The sequence below is a fragment of the Cibotium barometz genome, chromosome 23, assembly GCF_041138505.1.
Source record: "Cibotium barometz isolate CiBa-2024 chromosome 23, ASM4113850v1, whole genome shotgun sequence".
Classification (NCBI taxonomy): Eukaryota; Viridiplantae; Streptophyta; class Polypodiopsida; order Cyatheales; family Cibotiaceae; genus Cibotium; species Cibotium barometz.
This window is the reverse complement of record NC_141068.1, coordinates 55,077,958-55,100,055: the sequence shown is the minus strand read 5'-3', so window position 1 is coordinate 55,100,055 and position 22,098 is coordinate 55,077,958. Positions and strand designations below refer to the sequence as shown.

General features: G+C 43.9%; 1 protein-coding gene across 1 annotated transcript in view; it reads right to left on the bottom strand.

Moving 5' to 3' along the window:
* Positions 1-3,201: 3,201 nt before the first annotated feature.
* Positions 3,202-22,098, bottom strand: part of CTF18 (P-loop containing nucleoside triphosphate hydrolases superfamily protein) — a 48,985-nt gene continuing 30,088 nt past the window's right edge. Inside the window, exons 4-25 of the mRNA XM_086817677.1 lie at positions 10,269-10,330; positions 10,043-10,180; positions 9,656-9,952; positions 9,442-9,528; positions 9,202-9,303; positions 9,032-9,103; positions 8,772-8,885; positions 8,515-8,576; positions 8,304-8,348; positions 8,109-8,182; positions 7,835-7,902; positions 7,666-7,734; positions 7,197-7,315; positions 6,979-7,060; positions 6,725-6,803; positions 6,559-6,646; positions 6,280-6,433; positions 5,993-6,169; positions 5,811-5,870; positions 4,087-4,376; positions 3,793-3,898; positions 3,202-3,647 (exon numbers count right to left, since the gene is read on the bottom strand). Of these exons, the coding sequence (XP_086673803.1) occupies positions 3,597-3,647; positions 3,793-3,898; positions 4,087-4,376; positions 5,811-5,870; positions 5,993-6,169; positions 6,280-6,433; positions 6,559-6,646; positions 6,725-6,803; positions 6,979-7,060; positions 7,197-7,315; positions 7,666-7,734; positions 7,835-7,902; positions 8,109-8,182; positions 8,304-8,348; positions 8,515-8,576; positions 8,772-8,885; positions 9,032-9,103; positions 9,202-9,303; positions 9,442-9,528; positions 9,656-9,952; positions 10,043-10,180; positions 10,269-10,330 (2,396 nt within the window). The 3' untranslated portion in view covers positions 3,202-3,596. The remainder of the gene's footprint in view (positions 3,648-3,792; positions 3,899-4,086; positions 4,377-5,810; positions 5,871-5,992; positions 6,170-6,279; positions 6,434-6,558; positions 6,647-6,724; positions 6,804-6,978; positions 7,061-7,196; positions 7,316-7,665; positions 7,735-7,834; positions 7,903-8,108; positions 8,183-8,303; positions 8,349-8,514; positions 8,577-8,771; positions 8,886-9,031; positions 9,104-9,201; positions 9,304-9,441; positions 9,529-9,655; positions 9,953-10,042; positions 10,181-10,268; positions 10,331-22,098) is intronic.

The following is a 22,098-nucleotide window of genomic DNA, read 5'->3' as shown; positions in this document are numbered from 1 at the left end:
CTTTGATCTAGCATGAGCACCACGAAATTCTAACAAAATCTAACATGTCTACTCAAAGGTGTGCTCTTCCTTGTGGTGCCCTTCTTGCCTACATCTTACACAATGCACTCTTTCTTTGAATTTGAACCCATTCAAACTTCTAGTGCTCTTCTTAATAGGCTTGATCACGGTTGCTATAAGGTCTCTCATCTCTTCGAGTAGCACCTTGCTCTCTACTCCTCGAGTAGCACCTTACTCTGTGCACTCACCACACCCTTCTTGTTTAACCGAGACTTCAGAGTCTTGACTCCTTTTGAGTCATTTGCATCTGATTCATTTGTCTCACTCTTGAATTAATCCTCAATTATTGCTTTCTTCTTCTTCTTGGACCTTGTTTTCTTGTAGTAGAGTTTCTTCTTGACTCTCTTGGCTACCTTTTATCAACTTATCAAATCCTAGGTCTTCCACATCCACGATGGTGAGATTGACTATTCGAGCTTTGAATTCATCCCCTTATGGGCCATTCACCCATTAGTTCTTCAGAGGCCTATTGGCTTCATCCAATCTCTTCCTTAGGGACTGAATTTTACTACATATGCCTCGACATCCATATCTTCTTGCTTTAGCTCTCTCATGATGTTTGTAAGCTAACCTGAGGTCTTGACCTTTTGAAACCTCTTTTAAAATGTGCCCCTCGGCTCCTCATATGTGTCGAAGTGGTCATCAATCGACAAACTGTGTGAACCTCTCCCGTGGGTGGCATGTCACCAGAGGTGTCTGTAAACTGGCCTCTCTTCAGTTCTTTGAGCCTTGGACCTCGGACCATGCAAACCTTCCATGCTTGCTCAACCTTCTGAAATGGATATCTGGATCCTTTGTTTTCTTACCCTTGTACGTAGCGAACTGTTTGTGGCTAAAATTGTTTGCTATTCTGATGCCTTATGTTTAGGTTTCTCTTCTTTGATTAGTTCTTAAAATCCCAAGTACTCCTCATATTGCAGTTACTTCTTTTTCTTGAGCTTCTTCTTAATAATACATCGATTCTTGCACTAGTTTTGCTACTCCTCGAGCTTCTCTAGTGCTTCTTCTATATGTGCCAGGATGCTGGCACTCCTCTGCGAGATAGATTCTACCTTTAGCACCTTGGATGCTCACTAAGTCTGTGTCTTTTTAAAATTCCACATTGAAATCATTTTCACCTTTTGGGGGATGCAAGAAAGCACATCAGTGATGGAACCGGATACCCAAATACGTGTGGGAAAGCCTTTTAGTAAAGTTGACTTCGTTGTGCAGCACTTTAAAAGACAAGAATCCATCAAAAGCTTGGTTCTCATTAGCATAGCTAGGTCCTATGTGATTTGGTCCCAACATAAGGAAAATGCACATGTTATGTTCACAATGTGCAACAGAGTGCAAGAATAGAATCTGTAAAACAATGTGCACGAGAGGCAAGAGAGTGGAGTACAATTTTGTGTAGGTGAGAATGGGAAAATTCGCATGAGAAATTTTACTATAATCAATAATATGCTTTGGTGAAATCCACACACACTTCGCATTTACGACACTTAATAAGCTTTGATTTGATGTTCGTCCTAAACTAATTACTTAGAACTTCATGAATTATTTATATCATATACATATTAAATATATTTTTTTTAAACATAATCTTGTTAATCATAGTACTGTAGATTATATTAGATTACATACATACACGTTTTACAAAATTTAAAAAAAAGCATCTATACATTAAAAAAATTGACCTATATGTATAAATGCAATAAAACCAAAGGAAAACTCACATTTAATTTTTGTATGTTATTATACTTTATTTCTATATTACCTTCTTAATTATCAATGTTTATAAATTTTTAATTAGACCGAAACAATAGTGGTGGATCCGTTGGATTTCATCATCAAAACTTGAACAATTATATAGCTCAATAAATGCATTAATAACGTGGTCAGACTCGTTGATAACAAATGATATTTTAGTGTTATATGTCATTTTACTAAAACGTAAATAAAAGCTTTAATACATTGATTATTATAATACTACTATTGTTATACTTATTGATAATAGAATAACAAATTGAAATAATTACTCTTCTCATTGTAAGATCGTATTTGTTAACCATTCCGTAGATTAATATGGTTTCGCTCATCCAACCTATCAATAAGACGCTTTGTCATCTTACTCACTCGAACAAGCACTTATCTTTTGCAAGAAGACGACATTAGAATATGTAAAACAACCTTGGTTTGTGTTTAATGTGAAATAGGAAAAGTCTAAGTACTTCATGTATATACTTGCTTAAGACAAGGAGATCAGACCATTTTTAAGTTTGACGGATCCAGTGTGAAAAATAGTCACTTGTATATAAGTCATTTTATACAATAAGCAATACACAATCATTCCTTTGCAATAGATTACTTGTGAGGTCTTCCCTTCCCTCTTCTTGCTTGCATGTAAGCTATTGAATCATGCTTGCTTGATGAATGCATGCTAGATAAGTTTGTTTGTAGGTTTCCCTCTTCCTCTTTTTCCCATGCCTTTTGTGAGAGAGAACTACGACAAAGTGAACCTCTTTTTGCCTACATCTAGGCATATAGAGCTCTTCCTTTACCCCATTGACAAGGAACATTCTAGTGTGACACAACAAAGAGAGGACGATGCCATCGAACAAGCTGGCACATCCACATCGACAAGTGTGCATTTGCGACTCAAATGTAAGAACCGACGACATATAATTTAACAAGCCTAAGATAAATTCTTGACTTTAATAAAATTGAAATAACAATTTTCTGCACAACACATTATATTACCGCAGCATACACTATTAATTTATTGTAGATTACAATCGAGAAGTTACATTTGCAACTCGAATACAAGGACTGATGACATATAATTCAACAAGATTAAGGTAAACTCAACTTTAACAATATTGTCATAGTAATTTGCAAAGAAGTATATTTTTGTGAAAATTCTTAATTTTACAATGACTATTATAACTAACAATAACCAATGTACCAAATTTTGTAATGACGAAAAAAAAAACATCACATACACATGCACTAAAGATTCCCTAAGGAGAGGGGGCTACCTGTGGTTGGATGGTTATGGTGAATCCTTTTACTTATGATCTATAGCTAAATTTCAAATAAAACAAATGCTAATTAGCCTATTAGGTGGGCGGACAAAGAAGAAAAGAGGCACTTGAGTCATAAGAGCCAAAAATGAAGTGACCTTTGGGATTGTCTGGAGATGAGGTTCGAGCATCGAACCTAGTAATTCAAAGCTTGTAAATGTAAGCACACCAAAGTCATAGGAATAGTCCAACCAAGCTTTGTGCACAGACCTTCCATCCATCTTACCTTGCCATCGAGCTTTGTTGCACTAAACTCGATGGGATACTACTATTATGTAGTGGTATCTAAAAGCTGCTATGAGATTCTTAACATGGGAAAATCTGAGCTTCTTTTGATTCTATCACGGCTCAGAACTTTCATGGCAGGTCCACATTGAAGAGAGAAACAAAGCCCATCTTTTTCAGCTTGACTAAGCAACCATGGAGGAAGGATACCCTGACAGCTCGCATCCCTCCTTGACTTCGACCGAACTATATGAGATCTCGTATCAGCATTGGTCTTCTTATGGCGTTCGTAAAGCCCTGCAACAGCAGCAAGGGTTTCGGTTGGTGTTGCAACTCTCAAACATTGCATCAGGTTCATTGCCACATTCCATAAAATGAGAGATGTTGCTCTGCATCATGCCACAGCAAAAAATCAGACACCGGTCTAGTTGAAGTGCCTTACCTCATTGAACTTGAAGAAAAGGGGACGAGAGTCCCTTTGAGCCAAAGCATTATTAGCCTTGGGATCTTTCTCTGCATTCCCATTCATCCCAGATGTTCTTCTGAACCTGCTCAAAGTTTCAAATAGAGTGCTTAATCTCTTGTATAGACCCTTCTTACATCAAAATCCCCTTTTTGCAACAAAACTGTATGCAACACTGCCACAGACACAACCAACCTAAACACTAGGCACTCCTTAACAACAACCAAAGAAACTAACTGTGTGTTCTTGAACTATGAATTCACAACAACGTACTGAGCAAAGATATTGATTGCAGGCTTTCTGGATGCTTTGGCAATTGGTTTTTCTGCCACAGTTCCTTCTGCTGCACGTTTATCACCAGATTCACCTATAGAAGTGTGCGCAGCAGCAGCAGCAGCAGCAGCAGCAGTAGCTATTCTCAACCCTGCACCTTTTGTACAAAGAACATCATCTTTCTTTTCTAGGATTTCTTCTGAAAGTGAAAGTCCTTGCAGCTCTGAAGCTACGGCAATTCCTCTTGCAGTACGGGCGGCACTATCCCGCCTGATTCTCTCAAGCTCAACCTAAAAATGCAAAATGAAAGATTTTTGGGGAGAAAAAAGCAGAAGTAGGATCTCTCTCTCTCTCTCTCTCTCTCTCTCTCTCTCTCATGGAGTTGTTATTCAACACGTCCTGTGTTCGAATCTCACTCCCATCGGATAGATCATATTTGGTCTCTTGGGATTGTTCCTACGACGTTAAAAGAGCTTCTTCTTCTTCTTCTCACACACACACACACACACACACACACATGCGTGTGCGCGCGCACACCAAAAAAAAAACTAACAGATTTATTGCTTATAACAGGGAGGTGGAATTGAAAAATGCAAACCGGACTCAGGAGTTAAATAAGAAACTAACCAAAAACTTTGAGTTTTGAGGGAGGAGATAGACTATCAAGGAAGGACAAGCGAAACATGTGCACAAAATAGTTAAAAAGGTTTTGAAGACAGCTTAAATGAACTGGACCGACATTATTTAAAAAGGGAGAACAAATGGAAAAGGACTAGACTCGGGTGGTTAAGAAAGAGAGAGCAGCCCCTGCCAACTTAACAATTAAACTACCTTCACAGAATAAAAAAGAAGAAAAGAGAATCTTAAAAGACTCTCGCCTCCCTGGCCCCAAAGGATATGAATCACCTGTAAGGGAACCTGTGCCTGAGAAGACACCCAATCAATAAACCTGTCTACCCTCAATCTGGCCTGCCCCCTAACACCAGTCGAGGGGTATAGCTGCATCAATCTGCAGCATATATCTGCAATTGCCTCGCAAGTCCTGAGTGATGATGTGGCAGTCAAGTGAGGGGAACTCTCTGAAGGCTCTCCAGGTGTGCCCACTATGGAGGCCAGTCCCCTCCCATCCAGACCACTGCATGTATCATAAGAAGCCCAGTGGACTTCCTAAGTCATCAACAAGAGCAGCCTGTTTGACTCATCCTAAGTCTGAGGGGGAACCCATGAATGGAATGCTCTGCAGGCTCCGATGCTTCCTGCCAACAGGGGAGAGGAGGGGAGTCTAATGTGGGCATCTGTGAAGATCCACCGCGTACTCGGCAGCCAATCACTGCCACTGTGAGGGATACATACCTGAATCTGCTGAGTGAAGAAGTCCTTTCAATGCTCATTGCCAGTAAGGAGCCCTCTAATAAGAAACTTACCTAGCAAGGCTCTGCATCAAATGTCAGGATTGACAAAGAATTTCCCACCAGTCTGTTGAGTGACCAGCAAAAGAGCATAAAAGCTTCAAAAGGTGGTGATGTACCATGCTGAGGCTAATAAAACTCGCACTTTGATTCGCACCTTCGATTGTAACATTTAGTAAGGTAGCGTGAATGCCCAATGTGAGCTATGCAATGTGTGAGTACATTGACTTGAGCTATACAACCTCACTTCAGCAAGAGATTGCAAACTCAAAACAGTGAAAACCCCAGTCTTTCCAACATGAGAATGTGAAGTACCTCATGACTTAGAACCTGCCGTAGAGTCAAGGAAAGCAGACGATGTTCTGATTTGTATTCCTGTTTACAGAATCGTTCTTAGTGTCTATGCCATTGGCAAAAAGGGTCTGAAAAATAAGAAAGATCAATAGAATCTCTTGAAATATAATCTTGAAGCAAAGCTATATATAAGTTTATCATACCTTAAATTGAACTAGCTTGTGAATTGGAGGCTCAAAAACAGGTCCATAAGATTCCATAAAACCATCACTAGACGTGCCAAACTTAGACACTTTGTAGTTGATACCATATACTATCATTGTGTCTACCAGCTGATTCATTTCTTCTTTCTCACCTTGTGACAAGAGTTGAGGTGCTACCTGCAAAGAAATACAGATATGTATGCCTTCATTTTTGCATCAATGAAGTATCCAAGGAGATCAGAATGAGCAAGCATAGGAGACAAAATTGTTCAAACATTGTCCCATACAGGTCGTAATTTTTGGGGAGACAAGATGTACAGCAGCAGGGAGACAAGATCCCAGGCAAGGCATCCTGCTGTGAAATTCCGATATGTTAATGGCTGCATGCTGGTCATCCATGACCTCAGCAGCTCCTGTTTGGCACCATGTTCCACTCTGAACCTGCAAAGATGGATTTAACTTTGAACCTGTGAGCTCAATCATATGCATATGAATATGTTTGCCTTAGATACCTGCAATACATCAACAAGTGAGTCCATCAGTTCTACCTATGACTATGATAATACCTTTGAAAAGTCTTTGGCCACTCAATATGGGGTTTCTCTGGCTGTGCTATTAAACGCCGAATCGCCAATGTAAATGATGGCTGATAAACTGCATTAAGAACAATGTGATTAGTGCCTACACTGTGTTATCTCTTTACGCCTGAGTCATGCAGCTCAGTTTCTATACCATTTAACGTGAAATGTTGATGGCGTAAAGCATGATGACTTGTAATCTCTGAATCCCCAAGCAGCTCCAAGCACTCAACCTGTGAGCAAACAACACATGTGTCACATGAATGATTGTCACAGACTACCATAGCCTTCACAAATCCCTCAAAAATCTCCGGGTAGACACACTCCTGAGGTTAAAATATGTTTTTTCCTGTCAGAGACTCACAAATGAGTAAAATTAAATAACCAAGGAAGAGGTATGGAACATGCCGTTTTTTGTAGTGATGAATCCTGGTACCGAATGTGCAGTAGATTTTCATATACTCCATTGTTTGTGAGTTCAAAATCGCCACTGTGCTAACAACAAGGGCATCAGATGTATTGTCATAAGGCAACTAGTTTTTCTTTTCCCAGTAATCTGTTGAGGAGGTGGAATATGACAGAAATCAATAGCAACTTCAATGCCCCAATACTCCATTACTACTCACTGGTTTGCAAGTAACTCATGTAGACGAAGGAACTCCTTGTGCTCTTGCCCACAACTTTCAGATGATGACATTGATGTTCTAGAAGTGAATCCATGCTTGGACTTGCGTTTTTGCAGTACCTGACACATGAGTGCACATACTAAAATCAAACAAATTTCAGGTTTTTCCCTAAGCCTAGCCAGAAAGAAGAGTCTAATGCTGACACAGCTTCGAACTGAAAGCTCCATCACCCATATCATAGACTATGTTCAATGACATCCCTACTTGTTCTCGTCTTCAGTGCTCAAAAGTAGGTGCAGATTCTGTGTGAAAGCATGTTTATAGAAATATCCATATCTTTACACAATAAACCAGCAATCATGTTTCTACCACTTTTCGGGGAATGAAGGGTGACCTTGATCATGACAAAGGCTAGCCATAGAGCAGAAATGTCAGTTTCAAAGAGGTAACTTAAGATAGTGATAACTACCTCCCCCCAAATGTCAAAAGCACTGCTAGTCATGTCCTTCCTTCCCACCACTTGAGAGGCAATATCAAGCTGCAATACCCACTCATAAAGCATATAAATTCTGTAGTTGTTAATACAAGCAAATTTCAGGTTTCAACAACGGACAACCAGTAGAAGTCAACGTGAATACCATGTTTAATGGCTCTTTCTTCCTTTTGAGGAATTGAAGAGTGTTGAGACATGAGCGGATATCACACTCTGTTCACATCAAAAAAATCTGTGATCAAAAATTAAAAAGAGGTAACGTCTGTGCACACACTAAGCTCTAAAGAAAAGAACCTTCTAGCAGGACCAAATCACAGATGTACCATGAACAAAATACCCTGCTTGAATGGCAATCCTCCAGGTACTTTCCTTCAGAGCCACAAGGATAGATTTGTGCAAACCTTAAGGGGAAAGAATACCTGTGTGTTCAGCTAAGGCAGTGAGAGCACGAGCATTGATCTTATACCCCTCCAAGTTGCAGATGTACTTCAGCCTGGAATGTATGTGAATCACAAATCATGATTGAATGCAAGCTTAATCTAACAGCAGTTCCATAATAAAGGGATTAATAGTAATGTTCTTGGCACTTGAATTTGAGATAGAAGCAAAGTAACCTTGTAACCACTCGATTGGCACTTGGTTGGGCAAATACATGCACTCTGCATACAAAATATAAGAGGAAAAATAAACTTACCAACATGGACTCCAAAAATCCTACCAGTATATGACTCAGGGGTTAGCATCACGCAGGGCACACATGCAAGTTCCAACACTTTATATCAGAACTTTGCTATAGAACCAGAGTAACTAAAAACAGCAACCTACTTAGCCATCTGTCTCAGTTGCCGCAATGCTGGAGCATAGGGATCATTGCAGATGCAAATAACCTGTCACAACATGAAACATAAACTGTCCTAAGAAAGAGTGACCTTATCAACTGAATCAGCATAGTTGAAGCCTTTTTAAAAGGATGGTCAATTTACGACCACCAAAGGGGCCTCAAACGGATGATTACTTGTTTGTCTACTTCATCTAAGAGATGTAATTAACATTCGCCACTATTGCCAAATGTGTGATCTTACAGGTCTTGAAAGTCTGCTTGGTGTAGAAGAGGTCTTTTTCTTCAATCCCTTCTTAACCTGCTCAACATCTATCTCATTCTCTTTCCCTGGAGATTCTTTCATCTCCGCGTAAGCCTGCAGCCGGTTCAAGTGTGCACATATTTAATCATTGGTAATCCAAATGTACAGTTTTCAGGGGAAAAAAAACAACATTGTAAGAAAGGCACTACAAATCAACAAGCATCAGAGCAACAGAGTGTCATATACAAGCTATGACTTACTATTTTCAAGAGAGCATCGATTGCACCTTTTCCATCTGCACCACCAAGTGCTCCATCAATTTCATCAATCACCTGCATGAACCAAGAAAAAGATTGACCTTTGGGACATAGAAATGGAGCACTGTAACCCTTCTGGTGTTGAAGAGCTCGAGTGTTTTTCATCCACTCACCACGCAGTTAGGCCTCAGATCACCCATGACAGATTTCATTTGAACTGCATCCAGTATCTTTGCTTGCAATGTTGTGGCCACCCGATCGTCACTTGCATTTATCTGAATGGCTTTTACTTTCAGAAACATATCTCCATTCTCAACTTAAATGTTCTAGAGAGAGAGACACACACACACACACACACACACACACAGCAGCTAGGTGGATATTTTAAATAACATGGGAAGCTGAACATGTACCTCCACAACTCGGTATCCACAGTGTTTTGCAGCTACATGGGCAAGAGTTGTTTTACCAAGCCCAGGAGGTCCACATAGAAGAAGAATCTATAATAATAAGATTTTTCATCAATATAAACATATTCTGAGCTAGATGGTTGTAAGGAGCCCTCACAGTTGAACTCTTAACACCAAAGAGAAACGTTGAATTTTCACACATGGCCCATGGGACTACCTTCTCGTCTGGCCGGTCCAAGTTTGATTCTACTTTTCCCACTTGGTTCTTGAAAGGTGCTATTGAATTAGGAGGATTTGATGAGGGGTTCGAACTTTTCTCAGTTCTATTACCACCCTTTGACTCATACTCAGATCCAACCGCACCACCTTTGATAGCAGCACTTCCACTGTATGGCAATTGTCTGCTTTGGTATGTAGGTGCATGTCGTCTTAAGGCTGCAAACACACCAAAAGATGTGGATGTCTTCTTCCCGCCAAATACACACTTGTCCCATTGCTTCAGCCATCTCAAGACCTTCCATAAAGCACACAATGATAGCCATTTATCAGAGAGAATGAGGGGATCATTGTTGAAAAACCAGTTTTCTTTCAAGAGAATTACTACCTCTCTATTTGTTTGTTCATCGCTCAAAAGCTCAATAAAAGATTTGGGAGCATATTTTTCAACCCAGAGTTGTTCGTGTGTTGCTTGATCAGTTATAAGATGCTCAATTGAATCCTGTTCTTCTGTAATCCTGCATGCCTGAGACAAGATGTATATGATGGACACCTGCAACACTTGCTTACCATCCAAACAGTTCAAGCTACAGTCTTTAAAAAACTTGAGGTACCTGTTTCAATGCCTCCTGTTCAACTTGTTCGAGAAGGACTTCAAAAGGTTCAGATAGAAGGCCTGTACAGCAGACAGTACGCATTCATGTAGATTTATGTTGGCAACAAATGACAGGAATGCACAAACAAATAAATGGTTCTTTGAGATGTGGAAATAAAACCAACAACACATGCATGCATTCAATTATATATATGCTTGCTTGCAAGATAAATCTACAGAAAATTGAGGTCATTTCTTGTTGAGGATTCGGAGTCTCATGTGTGTGTGAACACTGAATTATGTGTGAAGGTGAGTAAGTGCGTGTGAACCCACTCTTAGAGTGGTTAGGATAATATTTAGATACTACACATGTCTGACATAAGCAGTGATGTCATTCAGATGAGCCTCTAAGGCTATAATAACATTGTACTTGGTGAAGTTGAAGCTTTATATCACATCAATCAATCTAATCATCATTGAGTCGTGCAATACCCCATCTCTCTCTCTCTCTCTCTCTCTCTCTCTCTCTCTCTCTCTCTCTCTCTCTCTGCTGAGATGACCTGTTGCGCCTCTGCTCTATGCGCACCTCTCATTAGGGGAAGGTTGAGGTCTATAGGGGCCCTTTAAGATGCCATGTGATTAAAAGGTTATTAAGTAAAAGAGCCAATCGTGTGATGCCATGTATACAAAAATGTTGGGTGATTAAAGGTGGTCAAAAGATTCTCTAGAAGATGCCTTTTTGTACTTTTCATTTCCAAAAAGGGGGGGGGGGGGGGGGGGGGGGTCTCTGCTCAACTCTGTGTGCACCAACCTGCACACCTCTGCCCGCCTCTCTGCTCTGACCTGTGCGCCTCTGCTCTATGCGCACCTCTGTAGCCCGCCTCTCTGCTGTGACTTGTGCGCAGGCAGCTGCCCCCCGTTTCCCACCCACCCTTGCGCTACACGCCTCTGCCCGCCTCTCTGCTGTGAGTTGTGCGCAGGCAGCTGGCCTCCGTTTCCCAGCCCTGTTTCCAAGCCACCCTTGTTCAGGCCCCCAAGGCAGCAACTAGTGGAAAACATGTCTCAACCCCTGGAGGGAGAACAAGATGGTGAGATAACCTTTCACGCCCCCACGAAGGCACCAAATACCTACCGCAGAGAAGACTGTGGGAAGGGATCATGTCCCCTCGCTCACGAAGGCTTGCCAAGATGGCCCGACAAGATGAGGCCCTTTATGAGGAGATACAGCTTCAAATAAGGACAGAGATGAACACCATGCGACAGGAGCTTGAAAAGAAATGGACCGAGCAAATGCATGCCCAAAGGAAAGTGATATACGAAACACTGAAGGAAGAGATATATGTCCAATTGAAGGGAGAAATGCAAGCCCAAGTACAGGTTGAGATGGAATTAGCCCAAGCCTTGATGTACACAGAAATGAAAAAAGAGATGCAAAAATGGAAAGATGACATGCTCCGGGAGATTGGCACAACAGTTGCATCGTACGAAGGCACTTTGAAGACATGTATGGCTGACCGCGAAAAAGACATCACAGAAATGCAAAACACTTTGGAATCATGTAAGGCAAAAGTGGCTGCAGGTGAGAAGGAAATGCATTCATGGGCTGAAATTGCCAGTGCCACAAAGAACGGGAGATCACGACAGAGGATGTAGGGTTGCAGAGATCAACATAGGATGAGGGGGAGATTACAGATTATGGCAGGCATTTTCTCACACTCGGGAGTGCACATGGGTTGGTCATATACAATGGCTTATCGAGATGGCAAGGATCAGATGCTCTCACACACCTTGAAGGAGGCAGCAGCAACTAGATTAGCTCGAGGGCATGCAGCCTTGGGGGCACTTGAGAGGCAGTGTGCACATATACAGTTTCAAGAGCCACGCACCAAATTGTGGCTATTTGATACGCTTGTCACACCGACCCTCCTGTATGGAGCTCCAATTTGGGGGCCTAGTATACATCACAGATCTCAAAGAGGGACAGATGAGGGATGGAGGCAAATGGAGAGACCACTGATTATGATGATTGCCCGCACGATTCGGAGCAAATCATCAGTACCTCATGAGATTATTCGGGCTGAGCTGGGTGCCCCACCAGTAGTAACCGAGGCCCTATTCCAAGCAGTTACCTTTTTACAACGGCTATGGGAGCTCCCTCAACAGAGGTACTCCCGATTGGCATTGACCTCATACATACAGTTGGTAGAGGATGGAAATACTCATTGCTCGTACGCTCAAATGAGATCATGGTTTGACCTACATGGTTTGCGGATAGAGGCACTACCACCCTTTCAGTACAGTCTGGATTGTCCATTTTTGGATCTCACCCGCTCAGAGCAAAACCGCGTGATCAAGATGGATATCATCAGAGTGGACACAGAGAGGACATGGACTAGCCCCCTTGAGCCCTTAGGCACGGAAATGGCTCATTACAAGAGCCATTTTCTACACCTCTCACTAGATGATTTTATCACCTGCCCGGCGTACATGGATGTACACCTATCACATGGGATACGTTGTGCCATTGGACAGATCTAGACCTCATCACACCAGCTGCGGATTGAGACAGGGCGATATGTGCATCAGATCTTGGATGACCGCATTTGTCAGCTATGCTACCAGGAGGTAGAGACAGAGGAACACTACATTTGCCGATATACAGTCTATTGTGAGATCCGAGGGAGATATCACTGCCTCTTCCGAGAGAGTTTTGGGCCATTACGCAGGGTCATGGAGTTTGAGGATCAGAGATGCCTGGGATTGTTTCTACTTGAGCTCAGGAGACACAGAGAGACCCTCTTGGCAGACAGGAGGCCGAGCCATGATGTACCTAGACAGAGGACCCTGACAGATTTCTTTGGCACCAACAACCCAGCCCACACACCAGCACCAGCAACCCAGCCCACACACCTCCTGATACCTCCTCCATTGGGCCATCAAGGCACCGACCACGCTCCCAGGGAGTCACCACTGATAGAGCAGTTATCTTATGTCGTACTCGTCAGCCACGCCCACCAGGATCCCCGACCACGGCATCCTCACCATCGCCAGATCAAAGCCATTATTGCTCGGCATCGGAGGCGCCTACCTCGCTTCTGCGACCTCTCCATTCTAGACGGCCCCATGGCGGAGATACTTGATCTAAGGAGAGGGCAACACTTCAACTGATTAGCATACATGGATCTACCTGATATACATTTTTCAGTATTTTCTACTCAGTATCATCTCGGAGTCTTACAGCTCTGTTCTTATAACTGTAGAGGACAATCAGTTTATTGTACTTTTTAGTCTCATTTAGTTGTTCTCTTTGATGAGACACCAACTTTAGACGTACTCTCAGTTTTGGTCTCATAGGCCATTATGGCCTCTTAGAGACGTTAATATATCATTTCATTTTATTTCATCAAGAGAGAGAGAGAGAGACCCAACGCCCTCGACTCCCCCGTCGGCCACGATCACCTCATCAGCTCCAGATCCAGGACATGCTCCACCGCCATCGAGCTACCTTTCCACGTGACATAGCTGAGGGAGACCTCTCGGCCATACTCGTCAACCCCATGCTTGACATTTTGGAGAGTGGTATACCATCTACTCGGAGCTGATGTTGCTCCCATGTTTTTATGTTCTTAGTATTCCATGACGAGTTTCCATGGACAGTTTTGTATCACCCCAGTGAGATAGTTATATTTATGTTTTCATTCTGTTTTATTTTCCATTCCATGATGAGATATGCCATGGACATTATTGTACCACTTGGGTCTTTAGTAGACCTCTCTCTCTCTCTCTCTCTCTCTCTCTCTCTCTCTCTCTCTCAATGCCAGGACCGCCCATAACCAGACAGTATTTTATGATACCTCAGAGGAGATGTTGAGGGAGCTTGATGTTAGGGATATGGGCCTATCTAGACTCTCACAGGATGAGGAGCATACAGTGTATGGGCGGTATTCGATAGACATGGGGACTGCACATGGATTGGCCATCCTGAATGGCCTACAGAGATTCCCGACATCGGGCGGTTTCACTTGCTTTCCACATAGGCATGGTGCTAGCACAGTGGACTATGTTATGGCTCAACCCAGTCTCATTCCCTCTTTTCAGGATTTTATGGTAGGCACTAGGCCGGTTGGAATAGCAGTGGATCATGCTATCTTGTCCTTCACTCTTACATTTCAGTTCAGCACCGCTCCATTGGGACAGGTCTCCACACACACTCGTTATACCTTTACGAGGGAGACTGACACCGTGTACACGGATGAGATGTATAGACGCTTATGTGCCGAGGAGCCAGGACGGCCATTAGATGAGCTCACTCAGATATTGATAGATACGCTTCATGCTGCAGCATCAGAGGCATATCCCCATAGTCAGCCTACACGGAGACGATCTGGGAACATGCCCCAGAACAGTTGGTATGATGAGGAGTGCAGAGAGATGAGGATCAGATTACAGAGAGAGGTGCTCATGGGTGTTACCACTCACAGACAGTCACGGATTACCTTCCGGCACCTAGTACAACGGAAGAAGAGGGCTTATCTTGCTCAGTTAGAGAGGGATTTGTATCAGTTATTTATGAGTCAGGACTCAGGCGAGGCATGGAGACTATTCCATGAGCATTCACCATCACCAGCCATTACCTCCACAGAGATTTGGGGTGAGTATGCAGCATCCCTGTACACAGCAGCAGGCCAGCCGCCCCTGCCAGACCCATCGGAGCCATGCCCAAAGACATGTGCTTTCTTTACTGCTGAGATGGTAAGGAAAGCTATTGACAGGATGAGGACTGGGAGAGCATATGATCATGATGGTTTGGTAGCAGAGCACTTTATTCATGCCAGAGATATGCTTGCAGAGCTTACTGCTATGATGTTTAACTGAGCCATGTGTGAGGGTTTTCCTGAGACTTGGAATATGTCCACGATTGTGCCTATCTTCAAGTCAGGGGATCCCATGCTTCCTGGGAATTATCGTACCATCATGATTGGTCACACATTGGCTAGATTATATGCATCTATTCTTGAGCAGGAGTTGAGTACATGGGCAGAGAGAGAGGGCATACGTGCATCAGGGCAGGCAGAGTTCAAGAGAGGTTTCTCCACTCTTGACCGTATCTTGACACTCAGAGCTATTATTGAGGAGGGCAGATTATATGGCAGGAGGATTTATTGTTGCTTTGTGGATTTCCGCAAAGCTTTTGACACAGTACCGAGAGCCAGACTGATGCGCAGACTACAGGAGATGGGAGTGCCCACAGAGCTGATTTGGGGAATCATGGCTTTATACAGGACAGTTGTGGGGCAAGTACGTACTACTCAGGGTATATCTGAGATGGTTCACTCCACTATTGGGGTGAAACAGGGCTGCCCCCTTTCTCCCACCTTATTTGGGATGTACGTGGATGAGGTTTCAGACTATGTAGAGCGAGAGGGTGACAGAGGAGCACAACTAGCAGGGACATGGATTCCGCTGTTATTGTATGCTGATGATATTGTGCTGATCTCAGATTCTCCAGAGGGGATGCAGAGTCATTTGGATGCATTGCACACCTTTGCACAGGACAGTGGATTGTTTGTTAACCTTGGTAAAACCAAGGTGATGGTGTTTAACACCACAGCACAGTGGGTTAGGAGGTCAGTACCCACCTTTACATATGGTCAGGAGACAGTGGAGTATACAGATGCATATACTTACCTTGGTGTGGTTTTCAGTGGCCCACTATTTTCCTTGAGGAGAGCAGCGGAGACCAGATTGACCAGAGCTTATGCAGCATTGGGGAGACTAGAGAGGATGTGTTCGCAGGTTCAGTTTCAGGAACCTCGAACAAAGCTCTGGCTCTTTGACACTTTGGTCACTTCAGCCATGCTGTATGGAGTGGAGATATGGGGACCCTCAGTAGATCACCACAGCCGAGCTGGTAGCACTGATGGATGGAGACATATGGAGAGGCCCTTGGTTTCTATGATTTCCCGGATGATTAGGGCCAAGGCCTCCGTACCACATGATATTATCCCTGCAGAGATGGCTGCTCCCCCATTGGTAGTAGAGGCACTCACTCGATCGGTCTCCTTTATACATAGCACTTGGGCTCTCCCTAGAGACAAATATGCTCGCTTAGCCCTGGAGTCTTCACGACAGTTGGCATCACAGGGAGACGGATCATGTTGGTATGCACAGATGACAGCTTGGTTCCAGTTGCATGGCTTTAGTATGGAAAGGCTACCTCCATTTCAGTACTCCCTGGATGCACCCTCCCTCTCTCTCACACAGGCAGAGATTACCAAACTTATCAGGCAGGACTTGATTCAGCTGGACACTAGGAGGACATGGGTACAGCCAACACAGGAGCTTGGTACGAAGATGGCTTTCTATAGAGATCATCTTCTCCAGCTCACGCAGGATGGGTTTGTGATTAGACCCAAGATTACAGACTTCTTTCGACCAGAGATTGAGCAGTCAGGCCAGCAGGCATTGCAGCTAGCCCCAGAGTATAGCCGCACTAGAGGTACACTGATTGATCGGGCTATAGAGCTGGGGCGGTCCAGGCGCCCCAAGATGAGAGGCCCATCTCGACACCGGCGGAGACTACAACAGAGGATCAAGACCATACTAGCACGGCATGGGAGACGTCCAGTCAGAGTACTCACCATGGAGGACATTGAGGATATCCGCCATCGACCGATGAGAGACTTCTTTGGATAGTGATGTGTATGATGCTTACATTTGTTGCTGGAGTTTTCCATTAGGAACTCCTAGTACCGTACTTTTCCTCACAGTTATTTCAGTTTCAGTTAGTTGTTTTTAGCTTTTCTTACACAAACATTGTATCAGATCCACCAATTGTTGTAACCTTTTTGGTCTCATAGGTCATTTTGGCCTTTTGAAGACGTTAATATATCATTTCATCTCTCTCTCTCTCTCTCTCTCTCTCTCTCTCTCTCTCTCTCTCTCTCTCTCTCTCTCATGACATTATCCAAGCAGAGTTTGCTGCGCCTCCTATGATGGTAGAGGCCATATTTCAGACTATATGCCTGCTAGACAGATTCAGAGAGATGCCACAGGACAGATTATCATACAGAGCTTTTCAGGCATCTAGACAGCTAGCTGAGGCAGGAGACAGAGGATCATGGTATGCACAGGTCACACATTGGTTCTCACAGCATGGCCTAGACATGGATCATCTACCACCATTCCAGTATCACAGGGATGCACCACATATCCGTCTCTCTCATAGTGAGAGGAACAGAGTATTGAGACAGGATCTATGGCAGCTCTATACACGAGAGACATGGATATCGCCTACACAGCCTCTTCCACCGAAGATGCTATATTACAGAGATCACTTCATGAGTATCACTGATGATGGATTTATAGAGAGGCCTAGATACATGGAGGGCTTTTTACCACACGGCTCCCGAGTGGCTATGGGTCAGCTCAGAGTTTCATCACACCGATTGGAGATTGAGACTGGCAGAGCAGCACGGATCCCCCGAGAGGAGAGGGTATGCAGATTGTGCAGAGAGGAGGTGGAGAGTGAGGAGCATTATGTATGCAGATGCAGAGCATATACAGCCATCAGAGAGAGATATCCCATTTTATTCAGAGAGCCACATTCCCTACGCCAAATCTTTGAGACAGCAGACCAGCGCATACTGGGGAGATACATTCTAGACATACAGCGCCACAGAGACATTATTACAGGCTCAGACAGCTCCAGAGGAACTCTCCAGAGAGCAGAGACACTTAGAGCCCGCAGGAGACAGAGGACACCTGGCTTTCGGACACCACGCCTATACCAGAGAGAGATGACAGAGATCAGAGCTCAGTTTCACAGAGAGGGTGCGCAGCGACTGGCTCGCTTCAGAGCACACCCAGGCATGTTCTTCAGGGAGCTGTGGACACCCCCTTCACTGATGTATACCATTTTATACCCCCAGTATGGTACAGGATGGAGCTAGCTAGGTTGCATATCATGATTGTATACTCCATGCATATAGCTTTGCATTCTCCTAGTAATAGACCTCCATCCCCTGCACACCCAGATTCAGCTTTTTTATTCAGTACTTTTTTCATTTTGTTGGGATGACAGAGGATACCCCATACAGGTACTCCGATTTGTCTCATAGGCCGAGTTCGCTCTTTTGGAAGACGTTAATAAAATCTCTCTCTTTTTTTTTTCGTGAAATGGTGTTTTATATTATATGTAAAATGTACATCAGCCACATGGCTCACACAGAACCTATGGCCCCAAACAAAACCCCCACAAAAGATCCTCTAAAGGATCATGACCATGCAAACCTGTACACTAATAAGAAAGCCTCCTAACCAAATAAGCATCCCAGATAAAAGGATCAAAGATGAGCCAGCCGAGCCGCCGTAGACCATAACGAAATAACATCTGCATCCAGTAGCTGAGCTGAGAGAAGAGAAGAAAACTGCCAAAGCAGCAAACCACGGATACGTAGAATGTGCCCATGTATTCCAGACAAGGAATCAAAAATGAACCCATTCCGTGTAGTCCAAATATGCCAAAGTCCTGTCCATCTAAGGAAATGGAATATCACAAGGTGGCTGTCTGAAGTAATGACTTGAGGACAAATCCCAAATATCCACTGATGAGCCGAAACAGTAGACCTCTCTACTGCCTCCCAAACGCGAGAGACAAAAGACCAAATCTGACGGGCCACTGGACAACTCATGAACAGATGCATAACTGTTTCAGTGCATGTTGTGCAGAAGAAGCAAGAGGCCAGTGTAATTTTACGACGGCTCAGCTGATCCCGTGTAGGTAACCCTCCCACCAACATCCTCCAAATGAAAACCTTACCTTGGTAAGGGAGCTTAGACTGCCAACCACGCATAAGAGTTTTCTGCCACCATGATTTAGACTTGTGCAATCCCCACACCTTATTGGCCTTGGCTGAAACCCAATCTTTCTCTGATACAAGCTTATGATAGACCTGGTTAGCTGAGAGTGATATCAAGTCACCAGATTTACATAGTGCCCAATCAAGCCAAGGCTGATCTGCAGATGGCCGAGGCAATGGAGTAAAAGGCTCAACTGCATGCATGATGTCAACCCATGGTGGTTGAAATGTCCGAGGAACCCTAAAGTGCTGCCGAATACGACGAAATGAATATGGCCTGTCCCACGACCAGGTATCACAGCATCTCGGATTCTAACCAAGCCTAGCCTGACCATGCGGTTGAGTCGTATGCGTGAAGCATCTCTGTCTGGCCAAACAATGACACGCGACTCCACAAATGTTTCGAACTGCAAAGTGTTTAAAAGTAGTCTTTCATGACCAGGATCCCACCGAGCCAGCAGTAGAACTTCATGCCAAGAAAGGAGAATATGTGATAAAATGTGTGATGAGCGAATACGGACAGGATGAGCCGCATTCACAGTGTCCCACCATGAAGCCTGCACAGGTGTCCGCCCATGTGACAATCCCTCCAACTCAATCAAGTCACGAGCCATGAATACCCAAGGCTGCTCTTGCAAACACATATCCTGAAAAAGCGCCCACCTACGCGCCACCATATGCAAGCGGACATCCAGTAAAGCAGCCCCACCCATTCTTTTGGGCGTCGTAATGTGATTCCAAGCTATCCATGTTTGACCCATAATATTTCCTTGCCTCTTCCACAGGATAAACCGAATGGGAGCAACCAAACGGATGAGAGATTTGTGCGTCCAAGGTAGCAAAGGCAAAAAATAGGAAATCATGCTAAGCATAATAACCTGAGCTACCTTAACCCTCACATGCACAGGCCACCCTTGAGCTTTCCAATACACAAATTTATCTGAGATCCGAGCAGAAATCCAAGCAAGAAGCGCTTGGGGGTCCACATCCACACCCACCGGATATCCAAGATGACGAACAATGTCTCCTGTATGCACCACACGGCCTTGCCACCCTAATGCCTCAAGATCAAATTCCGTGCATACAATGAGGGCTGATTTTGATGAATTTATTTTCAGCCCAGAAGCCAATGCAAAATTATTCCAAGCTTCCATTGCTCGATCTATATTGCCTTTTTCGGCCCTGAGAAACATAAAAGTGTCATCCGCAAGGGCTTGAGCAACCAATTGCTTGCCATGAGGGAGATGCAAACCAACCACTTCACCATGCGATGCCATAGCATCTAGGCGAGATAACATAGGATGAGTGGCAATGGCAAAGAAAAGAGGGCTAAGAGGACAGCCCTGCCGGAGAGAACGGGTGAGAGAAATACCATCCGAAAGTCCTCCATTGAGCATAATCCGCGTGATAGAGCCAGAGCCAAGTAAATGCACCAAATTAGCCATTTTGGGACCAAAGCCCATGGCTGTCATTAACTGAGAAAGGAAAGACCAGCTGACATGATCAAAAGCTTTTTCAAGATCCAGCTGCACCATCACAATCTCTTGCTTCTTTGCCTTGGCATAATCCACTCCAATTTGAACATTAAGAATATTATGCAAAATATTCCTGCCATGCACAAATCCATATTGATATGGATGAACAAGAGTAGGAAGCACCTTCTGCAAGCGATTGGCAAAAATCTTTGTAAAGATTTTATACATAATACCCATAAGTGAGATCGGGCGCCATTGAGCCAAAGAAGTAGGCGAAGGGACTTTGGGCAACAAACGAAGTATGCCCAACTTCCAATCGGCAGGCATATATCCCTCATCCCAAACCCTTTGACAAATAAGCGTCAAAGGCTCTGCAAGCTGATCAGCATATTTTCGGAAAAACTCATTTGTCAAACCATCCCAACCAGGGCTCTTTCCCATGGGAAGTTTGGAGAGAACAGCTTCCACTTCCCCTTGAGAAACAGGAGCATCAAGCTGAACCGCCACATCAGGGTCAACTTGATATCGTACTTCAGCAAACAATGACTCCCTTGCAGCCAGGACAGCCGGTGAGACATCCTCTCGAGGGGCAAGCAAATCTTCATAAAACCTGATGCAATGCTGAATAACCTCAGAAGGTTGAGTAACAAGGTTGCCTTTGGCATCCATCAGCCTAACAATATTCTCACGCATATGTTTTTGATGCAACTTATCATAGAAGCGATGAGATTGACAGTTAGCATCCCGCAAAGCATCAAGACGTGCAAGTAGTTTAAAGCGAACATATTGTGCTTCCTGCACCCTAGATAGCTCCTTTTTCAGCCATTCTATGGCATCCACAACTTCTGCATCCATAGAGTCAGTAAACATGAACGCCTGCAAGCCCTTTAAAAGCGACTCAAGGAGGGCCACATGCTGTTTTTGAATAGAGGCATTAGCAAGACCATAATGCCGTGCTAATTTCCGAGTGTTGGTAAGGAACACTGGCCAAGCATGATAATCAGCCATGGACACTCTTGTGGAGAAATGTCGTATCAACTGACGCATATAAACATCAAAAACTTCATGCTCCAAAAAAGTGTGATTTAAGCGCAAAGGCAAGCATCCCAACAAGCCTTTATATGCATCCACAGGATGATAGACCATTTCAAACACAAGCGGCCAATGATCTGACAAAACCTGTTGCTGATCAACCATCATAGTAAGAACCTCTGGCAAAAAGAGATCTTGATGTAAAATATACATCCTATCCAGTCTAGCATAAGTGCCCCGAAACTGTTGTGAGGCATAAGTGTAACCCCTTTCATCTGAATGCAACCAAGACCACATGTCTTGTTTTAGCGACCTTGCTGCAAAAGCTTCCCACGCCTTTCTCTCCGGGCCATCCATTACAGAATGAGGCGACATGGCTTGCTCCCTGGAGACACACATATTAAAGTCCCCCATCACAAAGCCAGGATGAGAGATTGAAAGGGCACACAAGTCATTCCATAGCAAACGGCGTGCACGAGCA